We start from the raw sequence: 22,705 nt of genomic DNA, 5'->3' as shown, positions 1-22,705 counted from the left end.
TATCCTTTTCATACTTGGCAGGAAGTAGGTATAGGTACTGTACAAACTACTAAATTATGTTAAACAAACGTTTGTGGCTATTACCAGAGGCGTACGACGGGGGAAACTGAATGGTTGACCCTTTCCAAATTCTACGCCACTGGCGAAATTGCTATTTTAGTTCAATTTTTGGGTTCTCCAATACTTTCTATGAAAATAATATACTCTTCATTCGTAACGATAAAGTCATTAGTTTTGACAAATGAAACGACACGGTTATTTTGATTAATGTATTGTGTCGCTTCATTTTTATTTTCAAATATCTCGAAAATTAATCAGTTTATCGTTACGAATGAAGAGTATATTATTTACATAAAAAGTATTGCAAAATCAAAAAATTACACTAAAATAGCAATTTTGTCAGTGGCGTAGAATTTGGGAAGGGTCAACCAGCCATTATCCCCTGTCGTACGCCTCTGGTAGTAGCTAGAAACGTTTATTTATCTTAATTTAGTAGGGTGTACAGTACCTACACTTTCTGACAAGTGTGATGAAGATACGCCAAATAGTTTGAAAGTACTGGGTACAAATAATTTTTAAATTTTAATCATATGAATCATATATCATAAATTAAATTAATCAAAATAACTGTTCCGTTTCATATTTAACTTCAAATATCTCGAAAAATAATGACTTTATCGTTACCAATGAAGAGAATATTATTTACGTAGAAAGTATTGGAGAATCTAAAAATGGCACTAAAATAGTAATTCCTTCAGTGGCGTAGAATTTGAGAAGGGTCAACCATTCACCATCCCCTGTCGTACGCCTCTGGTAGTAGCTAGAAACGTTTGTTTATCATAATTTAGTAGTGTGTCTAGTAGTCGCACTTTCTGCCAAGTATGAAAAGGATACGTCGAATAGTTTTAAAATGCTGAGCAAAAATAGTTTTTAATATTTTAGATAAAACAACCTGTAACTCAGTAAGGAACCACATTTTATTTAAGTGTTTTAGGTTAAATCTTCGTATTTTGTGCTAAGCTTTCTCCAGTTACTGTATGGACAATTATTAATGAAACACCCTGTATATGCTAAAATATCATAATCTAAAAATAAAAATCGACCTGTTTCGGGATTTTTCCTTAATGTCCTTCTCCTTTATTCCTTTCATTTGCACCATACTGTATGTGGGCCATTCCATTTCAAATCACTCAATTTTGGAGCAAAAAAAATTTTGGACCTCATTTGTCTGAAAATTGGTATATAGCTTCTACGGGACGTAAAAATAAGATGTTCAAGGTCAAAAAATTTTCTTCTTTTTTTCTCAAAATGTTATTTTATGCGATTTTACAGTGATTTGGTGTTTATTTATACAAATTTGCATTTTCTATCGTAAAGTATCAATGGAAAACATAATATTTTAATAGAAGGGACTCAAAAATGTCATTATATGGCATTATAACAAGTTACTTTGATTCAAAACAAGCTTTTGATCACATTTTATAGTGTAGAAAACGTTAAAATACCGTTTTTTACATTTTTCTCCATTCCCAAAATACATCATAATCGATTTGGCTGAAAATTTGCCCACAGATAGACAAAACATAGGACTTTAAGTGGTGAGAAGGATTTGAATTATATTACAACACCAAAAAAGTTACATGCAATATTATAGTCAAAAATATAGGCGTCTACTGTAAGTACCATTAACTCGAAAATATCGACCTCACGACAAAAATTGTTAAAAAGAAATTGTAATAATTGTAAATACGATTTATTTGGAACAATTTCAGTTCCTACCATTTTTGTCGAAAATTTAAAAATGGCGGAGATATTGAGCAAAACAGGTTCTCTCTTAAAATCAAGATGGCTGCTAACGTAACGGAGGAATTCATTCGTGATTTTAAATTTAGGCTACTATTGACTGCCCTAAAGATCAGAAAAATAAAATTTTGGGCAGCTCGGCATTCAAGGTCAAATGCTATCCCGACTGGACTAATATATACTTTTGAGTCTGATATTACTGCATGTAACTTTTTTGGTATTGTAATATAATTCAAATCCTTCTAACCACTTAAAGTCCTATCTTTTGGCTATCTGTGGACAAATTTTCAGCCAAATCGATGATAATGTATTTTGGGAATGGAGGAAAATGCAAAAAACGGTATTTTAACGTTTTTTACACTATAAAATTTGATCAAAAACTTGTTTTGATTCAAAATAACTTGTTATAATGCCATATAATGACATTTTTGAGTCCTTTCTATTAAAAGATTATGTTTTTCATCGATACTTTACGACAGAAAATGCAAATTTGTTTAAATAAACACCAAATCACTGTAAAATCGCATAAAATAACATTTTGAGAAAAAAAGAAGAAGAAGATTTTTTGACCTTAAATATCTTATTTTTACGTCCCGCAGAAGCTATATACCAATTTTCAGACAAATCGGAGATCCAAAATTTTTTGCCTGAGTGATTTGACATGGAATGTACCGTGTACTTGGTTGTTTCTTGATTAATACTCAGGCCATATTTTCTAGCTTCATCTTCAAGTTTTGTGAACATTTTTTCATGTTCTATTTTTGAATGTGTCAGAAACACCAAATCATCAGTTTTATTACCTTTCTTGTGAATTGGGCAGATGCGTGCTGTGTTCGTTGTGTTCCATTGCTCTGGTATTTTTTCGTTTTTCCCTCATTATATGTCCTATATATTGTTAACTGTCCAACTATGTTTCCAACTGTTTCTTCTTTTGTATTCTTTACCCATGTATCCATCTGTTCTAAACATTCTTCTGTAACTTTAGCTTATTTACTTATGTGTTGTTGCTTCACTGTTCAGCTTTTACGTCCATATTTTATCAAAAACATGTAATATTTCAGAACATTTACTCCCAGTTCTAATCTAAGGTCTTCATTGCAAATAATTTCTTTAATCTATTTCTATATCTACTTCTGCATTTTTACAAACGAATTTTTTGCTGTTTCCTCCTGGCCCATATTTCTGTTGTTTGATCATTATTTTTTGAAATCCAGATTCCCAGATATTTGGGAACCTGGATCCTATATTACACGACTATATCATGTATTTTTGTTTTAGGGAAGAAGCCAGGGATATGTTTTATCATGCATACAATGCCTATATGTATAACGCATATCCAGCTGATGAATTGATGCCCCTAAGTTGTGCTGGACGCTACAGGGGGATATCTCCAAACCGTGGAGATATTGATGATTCATTAGGAAAGTAAGTACAAAGTTTATTTTAGTTAATTTCAGAGTATCCTAATTAAACCAGGCGGTATCTGATTTAAAATGACCATATTTGGGTGGGAAGTATATAAATGTAGTTTTTTGACGTTTGACGTTTCTTATATCTAGATACTATCCACCATCAACTACCACCATCATACTGTCCTTCTTCTTAACGTACCCTATCAAGTCCCCTTGACGTTGGCGATTAACATGGCGAAACTGTCTCTGTCTCGAGCTATTCTAAATAGGTGTTCTGCTTTCTTTATTCCTGTCCACTCCCGGATATTCTTCAACCAAGAGGCCTGCTTTCTACCAATTCCTCTGCGTCCTTCGATTTTACCCATCATAATAAGTTGAAGAATATTATACCGGTCTCCCCTTACTACGTGTCCAAAATAGGCCATCTTTCTATATTTGATATTATCAAGCAGTTCGGCAGCATTTGCTCTCTTAAGGACTGCCACATTTGTCAGCATAGCCGTCCATGGTATTTTCAATATACGTCTGTGCAGCCACATTTTCAAAGACCTCCAAACGATTAATGGTGGATATTTTTAATGTCCATGCTTCGACACCATACAAGAGGACTGACCAAATGTAACATTTAATCATGCGCTTCCGAAGTTGAAGTTGTAAGTTATCATTACAGAAGAATGACCTCATTTTTAAAAATGTCGTGCGGGCTATCTCGATTCTACATTTTATCTCTTTATCTGTAGTGGGAGCACGCAAAATAGAATTCTATTTTAGTGACGTCACGTTGCCTAGCAGCCGTCGATTCTTGCATTGTGAAATTCGATTTTGTGACGTCAGCAAAATAGAATTCTATATGGCGTGCTCAGGGCCCAGGATCTAGTTGTTCAGTAATATGGCAACCAAGATATTTAAAACTGGGTACTCTTTGAATTATGTGACCATCAACATATAACCGTGAATCTTGATGGGCCAAACGGCTAAATACCATGTATTTTGTTTTTGAACAGTTTATGTTTAGGCCAAACTCTCTTCCCACTGTGTCAATGGCATTTAAAAGGTGTTGTAATCCATTCATATCATCACTTAAAATAACTGTATCGTCTGCATATCTGATTGTATTTATCAGAATTCCATTAACTTTCACACCCCATTCCAGATTATGCAGCGCTTCGTTAAATATTATATCTGAATATAAATTGAATAACAGTGGGGACAGTATACAACCCTGTCTGACACCTCTTTGTATTTTGCATATTTCTGTTGATTTTCCATTTATGCAAGATGCCGACGCCAGTATAATTTTTCTATGATTCGTACATCTTGACTATCAACTTCTTTATTCTTTAATATTTTAATTAATTTGTGATGTTGTACTCGATCAAAGGCCTTCTCATAGTCAATAAATACAGCAAAGACGTGTATTTTCTTTGATCTCGGCATTTCTGCAATAATACATTTAGTGCAAAGAGTGCGTCCCGGGTTCGCAGTCCATTTCTGAAGCCAAATTGTGTTTCATCCTGGTCTTCTTCACATTTATCCCTGATTGTACTGTGGATGATACGTAGAAAGATTTTCAAAGTGTGGTTTATAAGGCTTATCATTCTATAATCGCTACAGTTTTTCGGACGTTGTTTTTTTGGTAGGGTTATGAATTCGGACTTTAACCAATCTTCAGGGATATGACCAGTCGAATAAACATCATTGAAAAGTTTGACTAGTATTCCAATGTTTTCCTCATTTATGAGCTTTAACATTTCTGTAGGTATAGTATTTTTACTACAAAAACGTTATTACGTAGGTCAAAATTTTTGACGTAAGAGAACTGTCAAAACATTAGAATGTGACTTTTCATTATCGCCATGTTTATTATAAACATGCCAATAATGAAAAGTCACATTCTAATGTTTTGACAGTTCTCTTACGTCAAAAATTTTGACCTACGTAATAACGTTTTTGTAGTAAAAATACTATATGTTGTCAGGACCAACGGCTTTCTTGTTTTTTGCCAATTTTATAGCATGTAGTATTTCTGATTTTAGTATTTCTGGTCCTTCACCTTCATCTAAAGTCTCCAGTTCTTCGGGTCTATCATCATTATACAGTTCATTTATATAATTATACCAGGTAGTTCGAATTTCGTGTTCGTCTATTATCATACTATCCACCATCATTATTTCTTATCCAACAAACTAGTTTTGAATGAAGAGAAATCAAAGTGTATGATTTTCACGTCAAATAATTTATTAAGCCATCAAGACACTATACAAGCAGCAATAGATAAAACAGACTACACGAAGTTGCTGGGGGTCGTTTTAGACAGTTATTGTAAATGGTCAAACCACATTTCTAATTTGAAATCCAGATTAAGTAGCGCATGTTATGCATTGAGAATTCTTTCACATCTCTTTAATACATCAATATTAAAAACAGTATACTTTGCCCATTTTTACTCAATAGCCAAATATGACATTGAAGTCTGGGGTTGTACATCTGAATTAGAGCAGATATTCGTACTTCAGAAAAGAGCTATTAGGATAATGTATAAAATGAAATTTAGAGATTCTTGTAGAGGCATCTTTAGACAAAACAATATTCTTACAATTCCTGGTCTGTATATAATGTATTTACATTGCAAAATTTATGAATTTATTAAATTTCAATTTAACCATGTTTATTCAACAAGATTCAGAGACAATCACTTTATGCTACCACAACATCGTTCTGTTTTGTTGGAAGGTAGCACACATTATGCAGCCTGCAGCCATAACGTTTCTTTAACAAATTACCATTAGATATACGAATGAATTTACATCAGCCAAACTTTCGGAGGTGTGTACATCAATAACATTGTTAAAAACTTTTTTGTTTGTTGACTCTCGGAAGAGTATAGTGACATCATAATTTTGGCTGCTAGAGAAGTTTCGTATAGACCGTGGCCAATAATTCCTCTAACTTGATCCAATCAGTGTGTGGGAGATCTTCTTCGCAATCATTTATCAGTTTATGATATAATGTGGTCGGTGTGAAACAATGCAAACCTCTTAAGGGCACCTAAAGTCCCATTTAACGACAATGTTAACATTATGTCATATATCTGTGTAACCAGAGCACTTAGATACCTAACTTTTATTTTATTTTGAAACTACATATGTATATTTTTTAGTGCGGCGTAGATTTTTGTAGAGTTGGAGTGAAAGAACATTTATTTTAAAATATTTTAAAATACTCGTACAAAAAAAACACAAAAAAGTTTAGATTTTATTTTTTATTTCACTTGTTTTTGTACATTTCTCAATAAAACTTTACGCGGCACTTGATATTGTCCATCTACAACTACTGTAAAATTTTGGACCTTCTGTCTCTACGGATCCAGAGATATTTGACATCAAAAGTTAAAAACCTAGTATTCGGGAAATCGCAAAAACATAAAACACTCTAATAGGTTATAAAGCTACCGGTACACGGTCAATTGAGTGCAGACGTTCAGAAAACAAATAATTTTTAACCATGGATATTTTATACTATATGTTATATATCGTAGGAAAGAGAAGATTTCAGAGAATAATTTTCAATCATAACCCAAAAAAGTTAAAAAATAAAATTTTCGGACTTTGGGTGCCCTTAAGTCGTTCTGTTAGGCAGGCCGCACATCAAAGAAACATGAAACGTAAATTACGTTTCATGGAAATAAACCACTGCTAAATAAATATATGTCCGGCCATTTATGAAACTCTCCGAAAATAAAAATGTGTCATGAGCATGAATCACACTCGTTTCATTGGTAGGCGGACTTTGAGATTTGTTTAGCAATGTTTTCTTTTCATGAAACATGTTTTTCGTTTCATGTTTCATGTTTTTCGTTTCATGTTTCTTTGGTGTGCGGCTTGGCTTACTATGGATGAAACTTGGGTACTTTTCTACGACACAGAAACAAAGCAGTAATCGACGAACGGGTTGTGGTTCCCCAAAACCATAACAAATTTCTTGTTTAAAAATCTGAATTAAGAGTTCTTGCTTCATTTTTTTGGTATTCCCAAGGATTTATTTTCTGGATAAGGGTGGAACAATATATAGGAATTTTTATTCGGCGTTAAAACGGGATAAAAAATTAATTCTTGACCGGTCTAAAGGCTTTGGAGTTTGTCACAGTGGCGTAGCGAGCTTAACTTGTGCCTGGGGCACAATACCTTTTTAGCCCCTCCCTCATTTGAAACCCATGTATGTAAAATATACTCGCAAATTAATAAAGTAAAATAAACAACGTCATAAGCTCAAGCTAGGCTCAAGTTGAGACAAAAATATTTAGTGCGGAAACAAGGCTAGATTTTAAAATGTAGGTATATCATCTAGAATTAGTTAAAGAGATATTAAATAATATTTTACATATTTATAAAAATTATTTTAAAAACATGCAGTTTTAAAACAATAAAAAAGTAAATATTGTGTTTATTATCTGTAAGGAGATACATAATATTTAATAATAATATGATTATACTTAATAAATTAATAAAACTAATTACTATGTATAAATCTTCCTTGCTTTTATAAAGCAAATTTATTAATATCATCAAAGTCGGATCATTTCAAATTTTTCGCCTTCCACACTTAAAAATGCTAGTAGTCCATTAAAATGTTACATTTTTTTAAGTCGTACCTTGCATTTGTTAGAGGAGTCAATTTTATTTCTTTAATGTATAGGGCGGATCAGTAGAAGCTTAAGTTCAAGTTTTTGGGGTCGCCACCCTTGTCCCCTGGCCGCAATCTTGGAAATGGGGTGCAAAGGGGTTTCGCGCTATATCTCGTAAACTACCAACCCTACGGAAAATCTAATTAAACATAAAATGTAGCAAATGAAATTTTCTACAATTTTGTTTCTATTACTTTTTATTGTCAAGTGACCAACAAAAAAGATATAAACAAAAATATGTAAAAAATTTTTAACAAGTTTCCTTTTGGAGCTTATAACTTTTTTTCAGTTCATTTTAAAATAAAATAACATTATAGCAATTTTGTAGAGGGTTTCTCAGCCAACAATTTCCACTATAAAGTTGTTTAATTCTATTTATTTATATAGGTTTTACAGCGCTCCAAACTTGACCAGATTCTTGAATGCTCATAGGGATACAATAAAAACAAAAGTTAGGCTTATTTCTGTCTATATATATTTTTTATTCATACAATTTATTATGATTTTAACATTCCTATGCTATTATTATTCTGTTGTTGACCTTTCTCCCCACTATAAAACTTATAACCCTAAGCATATATAGAAAAGGCCCAAGAAGTTGTTTGAGGACAAATTCGCCGGTTCAGAAGAAGAATGACGCAACCGCAAAATGTAAAATTCTTAAGAAGACCAAAAAAACGATTTTTGATATCAAAATCATAAAGTATGATCAAAATTAGCCATTCACCACACCGTGGTCAGTATCTCGAGATATAAGCGTTTTTTGGGGTGTGCCGCTTGTCTATAAAGTAACATAACTTTTTTCCTATTGTATATTTTGACTTAAAATTTTCCAAAAAACTTCTTCATGAATTATTTTTTATTATTGTGTTGGTTAAAATTATAAACTAAAAAGTTTGTCACTCAACTTTTTTAAGTAAACATGAAACTAACGAAATATGATGACAAAATGTTTAATAATTAACAACTTTTTTAATGTGTTTAAACATTTTGGATACATTTTATTGTTATCTACATACTTAAAAGATGACATAGTAAAATTTTCAAAAGGAAATATTTACAGCGACCAAAGATACAGCAACCAAATCATCAAAATTGATTTTTGGCATTTTTGTATAAAATATGATTTTTGAACATGTTCCACCAACTCTAGATAAAAATAAACTTCATATTCGGATTCAGCGACCTCGAAAACATAAAAATAGACCAAAATTGGTCATTCACCTTAAATTTGATTTTCGTGGTCGGCATAACGGTTGATGCTGCTCGCCTAATATATAGATAGAAAAGTATTGTTTTTCTATGAGAATTCGAGAATCTGATCAAGTTTGGAGCGCTGTAAAACCTAGATAATAAATAAAATTAAACAACTTTATAGTGAAAATTGTTCATTGAAAAATCCTCTACAAAATCGCTGTGATGTTATTTTATTGTGAAATGAACGGAAACAAAGTTATAACCTCCAAAAGGAAACTTCTTACAAAATTTTCTCTTATTTTTGTTTATAACTTTTTTGTTGGTCACTTGACGATAAAAAGTAATAAAATACAATTGTAGAAAATTTAATTTGCTACATTTTATGTGTAATTAAATTTTCTGTAGGATTGCTAGTTTAGGAGATACAGCGCGAAACCCCTTTGCACCCCATTTCCAAGATGGCGGCCGGGGGACAAGGGTGGCGACCCCAAAATCTTGAACTTAAGCTTCTACTGAACCCCCTACACATTAAAAAAATAAAAATGACTCCTCTAAGAAATTAATTTTAATTTGCTAAATGGAAATTGCAACTGTGTTCGCAGCTAGCAATTGATACTGATATAGTCAGGAGTATTTGAAGGGCCACCCTCAGATTTGGAAAAACGTCTTCATACGAGATTATAAAAGTAAGAAATTCTAATGGAGTTTTAAGTTCAATTTATTTTCTACTGCAGAGTATCATTTTGCAGTCACATATTTCGCTAAATAGTTATATTCCATTACTCTCAGGTTATGAAACTAATAGTATATTTTGCAACGGAATCGTAGATTCACTTTTGGTGCCACTTGTAGTGGTGGTATCTCTGCTAATTTTTCTAATAGTTTATCAATAATAATGACCTCAGACGTTTGGATACCATTAGCTTGTAAAGATAATGACGTTCACTTTACTAAGTAACAATACATTTACTCAACACACACTACACATTATACATGCTTGCGAAATCAACTGTACCATGCCAATTGGCTTATAGTAGGGGAGCAAAGTATGCTAAATGTGCAGTCACTCGAGCGCTTTGGGGACCTATTGGATTGTGAAGAGTAGGTCCTAAAACCAAAAAAAGTTAAGTAAAGTTTTCCATTTTAGTGGGCGCTTGTCATTTTTTAATTTAATTTTCCATTTTCAATAATCGTTTTTTCCGATTATAACGCCATCTATCCATAATTCGAAAAAATGTTTCGAATAAAAGTTACTTATTTTTACGTAAGGAATCCAAATTTGCAATCAAAAATCAGGGCTCCTATTTAAGATTTTAAAGTAACCCCGCACCCCACATCCACGGGGGGACTGTCATTCATTTCGCGAAATATTCCCTTTTTTCTTGTGAAACTTTGGGACTCACCCATTTCCTTACGCCCGGCTCAAATTGTCAGATTTTTGAAATATACACTCTTTTGCAGGTACTTAACTTACATTATCTTAATCTGACAATTTCGAGTTTTTTAAGGATAATTTTTTTTTTCGGGCCCCCCTTAACGAACTTCCCTGTGTTAAGAGCCAAGGTAGAGGTACATCTGCAGGGTGTCAGGTTTCTCCCCATATGCTAATCTGACGCGCTCGAGTAACTGCAAAAATCCCCGCTTGGGCTACCCTACCATTAGTTGTAGAGTCATTAAGCTAAATAAAAAATAATAATAATAATAAAAATTATCCAGCAATTTTTTGTTTTGCGGACCATTTGGCGCCCCTTTGGGAGGAGAGCCTGGACAAGATGCCCCCTTGCCTCCCTCGGTACAAACCGGATCGTTGTGATAAGTGTATTCAATAAAGAGGAGAATATATGTTGGATAATAAAATTACTTAAATACTTATTCCCAACTTTAACCTTTTCTATTACTAAGTTCCCATTTAGATTAGATTTTTAAAATGCCAAAATTATCGTTTTACATATTTCTAAATATTTATTCTTTTCGTGAACAGCTGTGCATCATTTATTAGCATACTGTCCTTGTCATTTAAATTTTATAATTGAGTAATAATAAATTTTCCTGTACCGTAAGTTATTAATGGTACATACTAACATAATTGTAGATTACCGTGATGAAATGTTCTCTGTAGGAAATGACAGATTAATGTAATGATTTTTGTGCGAATGAGTTGTTAACCAGATGGGAATTAGTAAAAAAAAACTAATAATAATTTAAAAATGGTATAACTATTTTTAATCATCGTATTGCTCGTATAGTTTATATGAAATAATATTTGGTGTAATAAATAAAAAAATAAAAGCTGTAAATGCATATTATAGTAATAGTAAACGATTTCGTTATTAGCATTAATTAATTTGTTTTTTAATTTCTTTTTTTCTTTGCTAAGAGCATTAGTTTTTTTCGTTGCTTAGATACTGTTATTCGTTTACCAGGCTGTGTTGCTAAATTTTTCAATTTCTAATTTAACCCGACTTGCACCTTGTTTCGTAGGTTACGTAAAGCCCTCGGTTCTGGTGACTTAAGTACTCTTTAACACTAAAACTTGAGCCAGATGATTACACGAATGGAAGATGTACAGTAACTCAATTGGCCATAATAACACGGTTATAATGACGAACAGCTTTCGAAAAAAAAAAAAGAAAGACCAAATAACTAAGATTATATTTAATTAAAATAACTAGCAAATTAGTAGAATATTTTGATGTCGATAGTATACAAATTGTGCTAGGTTATTAGTAATAGTAGGTATACAATAATTATTTAATTATATAAGCAATTGACGCATGTGGTTTTTCCGAACATTTTATACTATTTTCCTCTAAATACATATTTAAAATATACAGTGATGAGCGTGATAATAACCGCCAAAATAACGTAAAAGATGGAAAACATAATGCATTGTGTCAAAATGTCAAAAGAGATGAAAGGTAGAGGTGGACATTATCGATATAAACGTATAAATTAACTCAAAAAGGAATAACCATTTTCAATTTCGTTGCAACACGAAACTACAGCCGCATCATTATTCCAGTTCAATCAGAGAGTGCAGCAAGCACCTCTACCGGTTTCGAAACTTATTAGTCTCTCATTAGGAGGCACATATGCTGCTCTCTCTGACAAAACTAGGACAAACCCCGGCGTGCAGTCACGGATTGCAACGAACAAAATGGCAGGGATACCCTAGCGGCAACTGCTAGCAAAAGACTAAGTATTCAATCTAATAGCACATAAAACAACACCAAAAAATGTTGTTCCACATCCTACCAGACTGAAAACAATGGGAACCTTCTCTGGTAACACCTCCGAGGCTTCTACAATTTGCAAGCCATAACGGATGCTGAGACTAAGGAAGATGAGGGAATTTTACAATTTATAATTCACTCTCATCTGCTCAGCGCGGTAAAGTTCCAACGAGAATGGTTCCTTTCGTACTCCAATCAGAGTAAACATGTTAATCAAAAATGAATAAACATTTTCAATTTCGTTGCAACAGTATAAATTAACATTACATTATATTTTCCCTCCTTTAGACGTGTCGGAGGACACTGTCATGCCAACTGTCACTGTGACAGGAGAATCTTATAAAATACTCATCATCACTGTATAAAAGTACTTTATTTTTGAGCGAAATTCATATTTTTTTACATACTTCGTATAAAATGGATAACATCTGATCCTGATGATTCCATCTTAGCTTTTATACCATGCAGAGCATTTTATGAAGAATAACTTTTTTTCGTAAAATTGATAAAAAAGTTACCCATATGGTTTAAGTTATGCAGACATACTGTATAGACATAGAGCTCCAAAATTTTTTTTTTGAATTTTCAAATTATTGTAACGTCAGATTCGGATTCAGCATAACGATGGTGAATATTCCCAACCTCCTATGTCAATTTGTGGATATTTTGTTTTGTTACCCTAAAACTAAAGAGAAATATGTATTTTTACCGTTTACAAGCTTCTATGTCGTTATTTCATATAGGGCCATATTCAAGCCAATTAATGAAATAACGACATAGGAGCTTGTAAACAGTTAAAATACATATTTCTTGTTAATTAGGATAACAAAATGAAATAGCCAAAAATTGACATAGGAGGTTCTCAAAGGCATCTTTGAGTGCGTCACAGTTTTTCGATTTCTTTCTAACGCATTAAGTTGGAAGTGACAGAAAAAAAGGTACGTCCATGATTAAAATCATTTATCACACTTATTGTAGTTGTTGATATAATCGAACAAAAAATTATTTATGTATTATCCATACGACTATAATCTGTACAATTTATAAAACTATACAAATCAAAGAACATACCTTTTTATAAATGAAATAAACACAATTGATTTGTTTTTATACCAAATTACGATTACGATTCCAATTTCTAATATCAATGATCCTTCCAATAAAAATCTTCTTAATTGAGCAATTGAACATATTTATGCTATTTAATTATTTAAAATGGTGTGTCAAATGACACGAATAACTCTCGTAAGAAGATTCTCCGCCAGATTCCGCTATTTTCCTAATAAGAATTCCATCCAACATGTTCGGTTAATTTTTGAAATGATGCAAAATTATAACAGTTACTTTCATCTTAATGGTGTTTCGCTCGTTGTATTCTCCTTTCGTTCACGGTAAATGTAATAACAGTCCCATTTTAAATGCAGAACGTGCCACGGATTGCAGCGAAAATTTCGTTACGTCTTGACGCTTAAGTTTGGATAAACAGGAAATTAGAGCGAACTTAAAAACATCTTTGGGTCTCGAAAGTGCTCTATACAAGTCAGTATCGAGAGAAAGACGAGCAAAAGCTAGTTATACAAACGGAAGTAATGCAGATTTTGCTTTTAATGTTTTACCGTGAAACATGCAATAATATTGCTCTTAATATCAAAAATTCACCAGGCGGCACCCTCTTGCATAAATAAGTAACTTTTCATTTATCAGTTTAAACTAATGTGTAATTTGGTCCTCTTCAATATATTTTTTTTGCCTTATAATGTCAGTATATAGTGTAGGAAACACAGGTTGAACCTCACAAAATGGACACAAGTCCGGTTTTATTTTTTTTTCCTGGTATATCAAGCAAAGGGTGCTTATTATGAGACTAACTTTTTCTTAAAAAAATTCGCCCCGGAACCCCCCTTTTCATCCCTTTAAAGGGGGTAATTTGTGGTTTTTGCGAAACGTAGCCCTTCCTGTGCGTTTTGCAAAAAAATTATATAATAGTAAAATGAAGAGGACTATATTTCCTACTATTTATTTCCCGACAGCATATGTCTATCACCCACCGTTTAGCGGGGGTGGCGCCCCAAAGGTGACAAATTTTTAAAATAGATGTTTTTAAAAAAAATTATTTTTCCCTAACTGTAATGAAAATTAAGAAGAAACACTACGGAAATTAATCACAACTAAGTGGCTGATTTTCTGGTATAGGTTTCATTTAAGGGCAATTGCAATTTTTTTAATTACAGGGTGTTACATTTTAAAAAACCCCTTTTTATACCATCTGAACCGCCTATTCTAGAGTAAAAAACTTTCAGTGATTATCCACGTAGTGGTGTCATTTACAAATTTCTATAATGCACCCCCATTTTTTCCGGAAACACCCCAAAAAAGGGAGAATTAATAAAGAAAGTGATTTTCTTGGAATCCTTCACACACCATGCCCTTTATTAAAATGCATCATATATCATTTTGTGCACGTTTTTATTACCCATGCATGGACATCAAAAGCGATTTCTTGGTGAACCCCCTGTAGCCAAAAAAAAACTAAATAAAGGGGGGTTAAAAAAAATAATTTTTTTTTGCTTTTTGACCCATATGGACATATGCTCCATCAATTGGGTTTTTCATAAATATATATGATTAATGCAACATCCCTATGGAAACTACCCTATCCTAGAAAATAAACTGCAGAAACTACCCCTATCCCTTGGAGAGCATGTTTTTACGATTTTCTCATTACCTATGCATTTTTTTAAACAAAACTTATACAGAATTAAAGACCACTATTTTCTCTACAAATAAGGTCCTATGCATTTTTTTCGTATAAGCAACCGTTACGGCACAGTGGCGCCGTAAACCTCAGAAATGCTTTGGCGGGCTCCAGTTTTTATTTTTTTTTTCGCTACCTATTCATTTTATTGATAACGTACTTATGGAAAATAAAAGAACATACTATCTGCTACACATTACGACCCATGCATATTTTATTTTCTTTGCACCCTAAAGCCACAGTGGTGGCCGAAAATCATTTTTTGATTATTTTCTTTATTAATTCTCCTCTTTTTTGGGGTAGTTCCGGGGAAAATATGGGGGTGCATTATACAAATTTGTAAATAACACCAGTACATGGATAATCGCTGTAAGTTTTTTTACTCTAGCATAGGCGGTTCAGAGGGTATAAAAAGGTTTTTTTTTAAATGTAACACCCTGTAATTAAAAAATTTGCAATTGCTCTTAAATGAAACCTATACCAAAAAATCAGCCGCTTATTTGTGATTAATTGCCATAGGGTTTCTTCTTAATTTTAATTACAGTTAGGAAAAAATAAATTTTTTTTAAAACATCTTTTTTAAAAATTTCTTCAATTTTGGGGCGCCACTCCCGCTAAACGGTGGGTGATAGACATATGCTGTCGGGAAATAAATAGTAGGAAATATAGTCCTCTTCATTTTACTATTAAATAAATTTTTTGCAAAACGTACAGGAAGGGCTACGTTTCGCAAAAACCACAAATTACCCCCTTTAAAGGGGTGAAAAGGGGGGTTCCGGGGCGAAATTTTTTAAGAAAATGTTAGTCTCATAATAAGCATCCCTTGATATACCAGAAAAAAAAAAATAAAACCGGACTTGTGTCCATTTTGCGTTCTTCAATTTGTTCATTGCTTACAACCTTTTATCTATTTTTGGGACTCTACCGGTAGGTGTTTATTAACAAATGATGCCTACGAATAATTATTCGTATTTTCTGACCTAACATCATCAGAAAAGATACACCTGACTTAGCAAAAGAGGGTAGAAATGAAATATAAAGTCCAGAAACTGGGATTGGATCTATCACACACTTTGAAAAAACTCCAGTATTGCAAAGGATGCCCTAGAGTGGAATCTCCAAGAAAAAAACAAAGAGTTGGAGATCAATCATAGACGAGATGGTCAAGGAAAGTCTTGAAATGAGGTGAAGACCGCAAAATAGAACTCGATGGAACGTTTTCACTAAAGGAAGAAATACACCATTCAATTCGGTTGAACAATGTGGATGATTCAATTACATTGTTCAGTCAAATTGAATAGGATACATATTATACATGTATAGTGCAATCACTGAAGGTGGATATGAGCTATTACCTCCGATTTCGTTGAACCTCCATCGATTTCCATTAAAATTGGTGAGTGGTTAGAGGATATCTCAAGGAACAAAGGTGACATGGTGTCAACTTGCGCTTTTACCCTGGGGGTGGATGCCACCCCTTCTCGTTGGTGAAAATTATTTTATTAAAAATATTCCCATAATTTGATAGAGGGACAAATTCTAAGCAAAATTTGTTATACAAAGTTATAAAAATAAATCAAAACTTTTTGAGTTATTAAAGATCAAAGATTTTAATTTTTATTAAAGATTTTTCATAAATAACTCAAAAACTGTAAGTTTTTACAAAAAATTATTATTACCAAAATTGAAGCCAATAAAAAATGAAATAAACTCCTTACTAGAAAAACTTTTTAATATTAACTAAAAGTGAGTTATAGGTAATTGAATGTATATTTTTTTCGGCGAGTACCCAAATCTAAGTATTCAAGCTTAAATAACGGGAAAATAATGCATTTTATAACATACACTTATTAAATATTTGTCAAAGGACTTAAAAATATCTATCAAATGAGCCCTCAAACAAGTTGATAGCATTAAAATGTATGCTCCAAACATTTTTCAAAGTTTATCTTTTAAAAATTTTTTCAAAAAATGTTATCGTTTTTGTTAAATAACTCCGTTAATTTTTACGGTATTAGATTAAAGTAAAAACCATTTGAAAGATGATTCTAAGGGCTATTAAATCACTTTAAATTTTATCTTTGAAAACCCTTACTTTTTTTAAAAAATAAAAGGTTAAATGGCCCTGGTTACATGGTTCTCGCAGCAAAATGTAAGCTTTAAACGTTTCTATATCGGTTATTTTCTTACTCTAGAGAAATAGTAAAACACGTAGAATATTTGATACATAAAAAACTAAAATTTGGTTTTTATCATTTTTTACGGATCTTGAATATTTTTGGATTTATTATCAAAATAAAATCAAAATTACGAGAATTTTAAAAATTCTGACTTTTTTAAATTATATATTGTTTTCAAAAATATGCATTCTAAACCAGTCAAAATTGTTGAAATCATTACTTATGCTAACACAAAGAAATTATTGTAAGGATTACTATAAATTTTAATTTTTGTGGAAATGGCGTGTTTTATTTTTCACTTTTTCCTAAAAAATTCGAAAGGATTCTATTATTTTCATCATACCTTGCTTAATTTTGATGCTATTGACTTCTTCTGGATCTCATTTGATAGGTATTCCGCAGTTCTTTGGCAAGTGTTTAGCAGGTATATTTTATAAAAAAAAACATCGTTTTTCCGTTACTTAAGCTTGAATACTTGGATTTGAGTACTCGTCGAACAAAATATACATTCAATTACCCATAACTCACTTTGATTTAACATTAGTTTAGTTTTTTAAGTAAGAAGTGTATTCAGTTTTTTATTATGTTCAATTTTGCTAATAATAACTTTTCTGTAAAAGCTTATAGTTTTTGAGTTATACGTGAAAAACAGCTTTAAAACATGCATTTCTTGTACGAAAAAATAAAATGTTTGATCTGTAATAACTCAAAAAGTACTGACTTATATTATATTAATAACTTTATATAAAAAATTTTGCTTAGAATTTGTCCCTCTATCGATTTGTGGTGTTTTTTTAATAAAATAATTTTCACCAGGGGTGGTATCCACCCCCAGGGTAAAACCGCAAGTTGGCATCATATCACCTTTGTTCCTTGAGGTATCCTCTAACTACTCACCAATTTTCATGAAAATCGATGGAGGTTCAACGCAATCGGATGTGAAACCTTCAGTGACTGCATTATACACGCTTCAATAATTATTTTCATTCAATTAGATTGAACAATGTGGATGATTCAATAGAGCTTTTCATTCACAATCATTTGTTTCGAGTTTCTGCCATATGTCGTATAATCCGTGTATATTAATATTATACACAGATTATACAACACATTTATGACAGAAGCTCGAAACAAAGGACAATCGATGAAGAGCCCCTATTAGTGATTTTTATATAAGTCGAAGAAATTGTCTCAACTTTTTTCAACGTTCAATTTTGTTAAACGCTTTTATTGAATTGCAAAATACATGGTTCATTTTGGTTGAATCATCCACATTGTTTAGCCGAATTGAATGGTGCATTTCCCCTTTTAAGCTCTATGCTTCACTTAGGAGTTCATGAACTTTATATAATTATACAGTGAGGACTTTTAGGTTGGAATAAATTCATTTTCTCGAGAATGGGCGATTTTGGAAATAAATCCCGAAACATGTCGATTTTTATTTTTAAATTTTGTTTTTTTAGCGTATATATCATACTAGTGACGTCATCCATCTGGGCGTGATGACGCAATCGATGATTTTTTAAAATATGAGTAGGGGTCGTGTGATAGCTCATTTGAATGGTTCTTTCTCTATTGTGTAATATAAACATTAAAATAATTATTTATACAGGGTGTTCAAACAATTTTTTTTGAATTAAATTAATTGAGACAAAAAGAAGAATGTATGTAATTTATTTAATTCAAAATACATTTTACTGCTGTCAGAAAACAGAAAAAAAAATGTTTATTTGACAAATAAATATTGTTTTTCGCTTAAATTCGATGTTAAAGCTGCCACCCACTTACAAATATACAAATATTTTTTGTACAGTATTTTTGCCGCCCTCTCATAATTTTCCGCCCTAGGCAACTGCCTATATTGCCTAATTAATAAAGCAGCCCTGAATGAGGGTGTTTTAGAACAGCTATTTACCAAATTTCACATCAATCGATGGGCTACGTTAGAATTCTGTGAGAAAACCGCGAAATGCTGGATTAACTGCGATGTGAAAAATCCTTTGTGTACTTATGACTTACACACCCTATTCCTATTATATTTTCGTTTTTTGTTATCCCATGAAACAATAGCTGCATCGTGATACCTCATATCGATTTATATAAAAAATTAAAAATTCAATCTCGCAAACTAGTAACCGTAATAATAAGTATGTAATTGACCTTTCAATAAAATGTTACCTTCTTATTTCATCAATGTCGATTTCTCTTCGTCGGTGTATACAGTAAATATTTCAAGGTGACAAGCGAAGACGTGCTGTCAGCTGTTTTTTCCAAATAAAAATAAAAATAAATATGTTTTGTTTTTCAAGGTTATGGTCACAATTTGCAAAAAATAATGTCACAATGATTGTTTACCCATTCGGTATTTTTGTTTGTATGTATGTATAATTTTGGCCATTGTTATGTAGATTTCTGGTTTATGATACATGTTTCGCTATATAATAAAATATAAAATGTTTAACATTGATTAAATCTTTACACCCTTCTGAATTTTTGTGTGTAAGAGCACTGACATTGGTACTGTACAAAATTCGAATGAAAACACGTAATACAGTGATGAGCGCGCTAACAATCATCAAAATAACGCAAAAAATGGAAAACATATTAAGTTGTGAGATAAAAAGAAATAAAACTAGTCGAGGTGGGAAATTTAGCGATAAAAACCTAAAAATATACATTTTATTTTTATTGTTTCCCACCTTTAGACGTATCGGACGAGTTTGGCAACTGCCACTGTCACAGTGACAGTTTTAGTTGACATACTTGTCTGATACGTCTAAAGGTGGGAAACAATAAATAGAATGTAAGTTTATAGGTTTTTATTGCTAAATTTCCCACCTCGACTAGTTTTATTTCTTCTATCTCACAACTTAATATGTTTTCCATCTTTTGCGTTATTTTGTCGGTTATTAGCGCGCTCATCACTGTATAGTGTGAGTCACCGGAGATTTTACACCCAGATTTTGTTCTCATTAGTGCAAAAAATAGTCTTTTCAGGGGCCGCTGTTCCTTAGTTTGCGCTCACAGCGAGGATCCGACCCTTGCTCCATAGTATCGCTCGTACCATAGTATCGATAGCTAGTAGTCCAAGTAATGAAGCTTAAAATAGGACAGAACCTCGCCGTTTTTACAGAATGGATAGATTTGCTTGAAAATTTGAGAATATATGATGCCAAAAGGCGCTTTTACCATGGGGGTGGTTGCCACCCCATCTCGGGGTGGAAATTTTTATTATATTTTGACCGCAAAAGTTGGTAAAAACATTAATTCTAAGCAAAAAAGGTTCAATACATTTTTTAGATAAAATTAATAGTTTTCGATTTATTCGCTGTCGAAAATGTTAGTTTTATATTGAAAACATCAATGTTTTTAATCAGTTTTCTCCTAATAACTCAAAAAGTTTTCGTTCTATAACGATAATAACTCAAGAACAACTCAAAAATGTATCTTTTGAAAAAATTAAAAAAACCGTTTTTTTCTAATTTTCTTTAAGACCAATAGTAATCGAGCTATACTTTATTATATAGTAGCTCTTCTTCGTCAAATCCTAAATACTGTAGTTTCAAAGTCAAAAGACGGAAAAACTATGCATTTTTCGAGGATAACTTATTCAAACTAATTTAAAATATTTAAAAATGTCTATCTCCAGAAATAAAAAAGTCTCTAGCTCAAAAATTAAGTGACTTATTTTTTTTTTTTTTTTTTATTAACCCCACATTTATTACAATCTATCTATACAATCTAAACCTAAATGTTTAGGTAGATAACAGACAATAAGTAATAGGACTGACAATAATTAGGAATGACATGTAGGGAGGCATCCAGTGATGCACCCCTTTTTTAAAACTTAGCCTACAACACTGACTATTTCTGACATAAACTTATACACATTAATTTAGTACCTATTGTTCACTTAACTCTAACGGAACTTTTCGTTTTAACCTACGAACAGTACACGGTTTATTCACTAAATTTTTTGCTAACACGTTTGGATGCACTTTAAGTTTTTCTGTATGTTTTTTCGCGCACTTTTTGATGTCATCTTTGACGTATGGTAGTCCGGCGTCCCGATGGATGGCTTCATTGGTTATGAACCATGGAACTCCTAGTATTGATCTCAATATTTTGGACTGAAATCTTTGTATGATTTCAATGTTGGAATGTGCGGCAGTTCCCCATAATTCTATCCCATAAGTCCACACTGGTTTTAGGATGGATTTGTAGATTAATATTTTATTTTCAGTTGATAGTTTTGATTTTTTGCCCAACAGCCAATATATGGTTCTTAACTTATGACCCAGTTGTTTTCGCTTAGTAAATATATGCTTCCTCCAGTTTAATCTTCTGTCCAAGTACATACCTAGATATTTGACTTCATCCCCTTGTGGGATTCCTTTACCGTTTAAGTATACAGCCGGACATGTTTCCCTACGCGTGGTAAATGTTAGGTGTAGCGATTTGTTTTCATTAATTTTGACTCTCCATTTTGTCATCCATTGTTGAATTTTATTTAGATTATTTTGTAAGATTTCTAAGGCTATTTTGGGATTTTTGTTCGATGATAGTATTGCCGTATCATCCGCAAATGTGGCTGTAGTGATATGTGTATCTGTCGGTAAGTCAGCAGTGAATATAAGGTATAATATAGGTCCTAGTACACTTCCTTGGGGCACCCCAGCGAGAATTTGTTGTATGTTTGTGTATTCATTCTCATACTTTACCTGGAAGTTTCTGTTGGTGATATATGACTTTAAGAGTATATAGTAATTTGTAGGTAAATTCTGTTTTAGTTTACATAATAGGCCTTTATGCCAGACTTTATCAAATGCCTGACTTACGTCCAGAAATACCGCCGAGCAGTACCTATTATTTTCAAAGTCCTCGTTGATTCTCTCTACAATTCTATGTACCTGTTGTATTGTTGAATGTTGTTTTATAAACCCAAATTGGTGTGGTGGTATTAGTTTTTTGTTTTCTATTATAGGCATTAGCTTAGTAAGTGTCAGCTTTTCAAAAACTTTGGATACCACTGGAAGAAGACTAATAGGACGGTAGGACTGTACATTTTCTGGTTCTTTTCCTGGCTTTAGTATCATTGTTATTTGTGCTAGTTTCCACTGTGATGGGAAATGACCTAGTCTCATTATAGAGTTAAATAACTGTGTCAGAAATTGGAAGCCTTTCTCTGGGAGTTGCTGAAGAGTTTTTCCTGTAATCAGGTCGTATCCTGGAGCTTTTTTTGGATCGATGTTGTGTTGTATAATATTTTTTACCTCATTTTTTGTGAATCTTTTTTCAGGAAGTTCTAGTTGATAAGGTTTTGTGAGTATCGAAATAATTTCTTCTTCAGTTTGTAGTGAGTAATTTCCCTCATTTGGTGTAAAGACTTTTTTAAGGTGTGTCGCAAATGTTTCGGCCTTTTCTAGAGGACTTCTCGCCCA

At 32.4% G+C, this 22,705-nt stretch overlaps 1 protein-coding gene across 1 annotated transcript in view; it reads left to right on the top strand.

The window, feature by feature from the left end:
• LOC114339713 (ER degradation-enhancing alpha-mannosidase-like protein 3) overlaps window positions 1-22,705 on the top strand; it is a 147,541-nt gene that overhangs the window by 22,451 nt on the left and 102,385 nt on the right. Inside the window, exon 2 of the mRNA XM_050662698.1 lies at window positions 3,082-3,228. Within this exon, the coding sequence (XP_050518655.1) occupies window positions 3,082-3,228 (147 nt within the window). The remainder of the gene's footprint in view (window positions 1-3,081; window positions 3,229-22,705) is intronic.

Source organism: Diabrotica virgifera, chromosome 9, assembly GCF_917563875.1.
Source record: "Diabrotica virgifera virgifera chromosome 9, PGI_DIABVI_V3a".
NCBI classification, from domain to species: domain Eukaryota; kingdom Metazoa; phylum Arthropoda; class Insecta; order Coleoptera; family Chrysomelidae; genus Diabrotica; species Diabrotica virgifera.
This window is presented reverse-complemented; position numbering and strand designations above follow the sequence as displayed.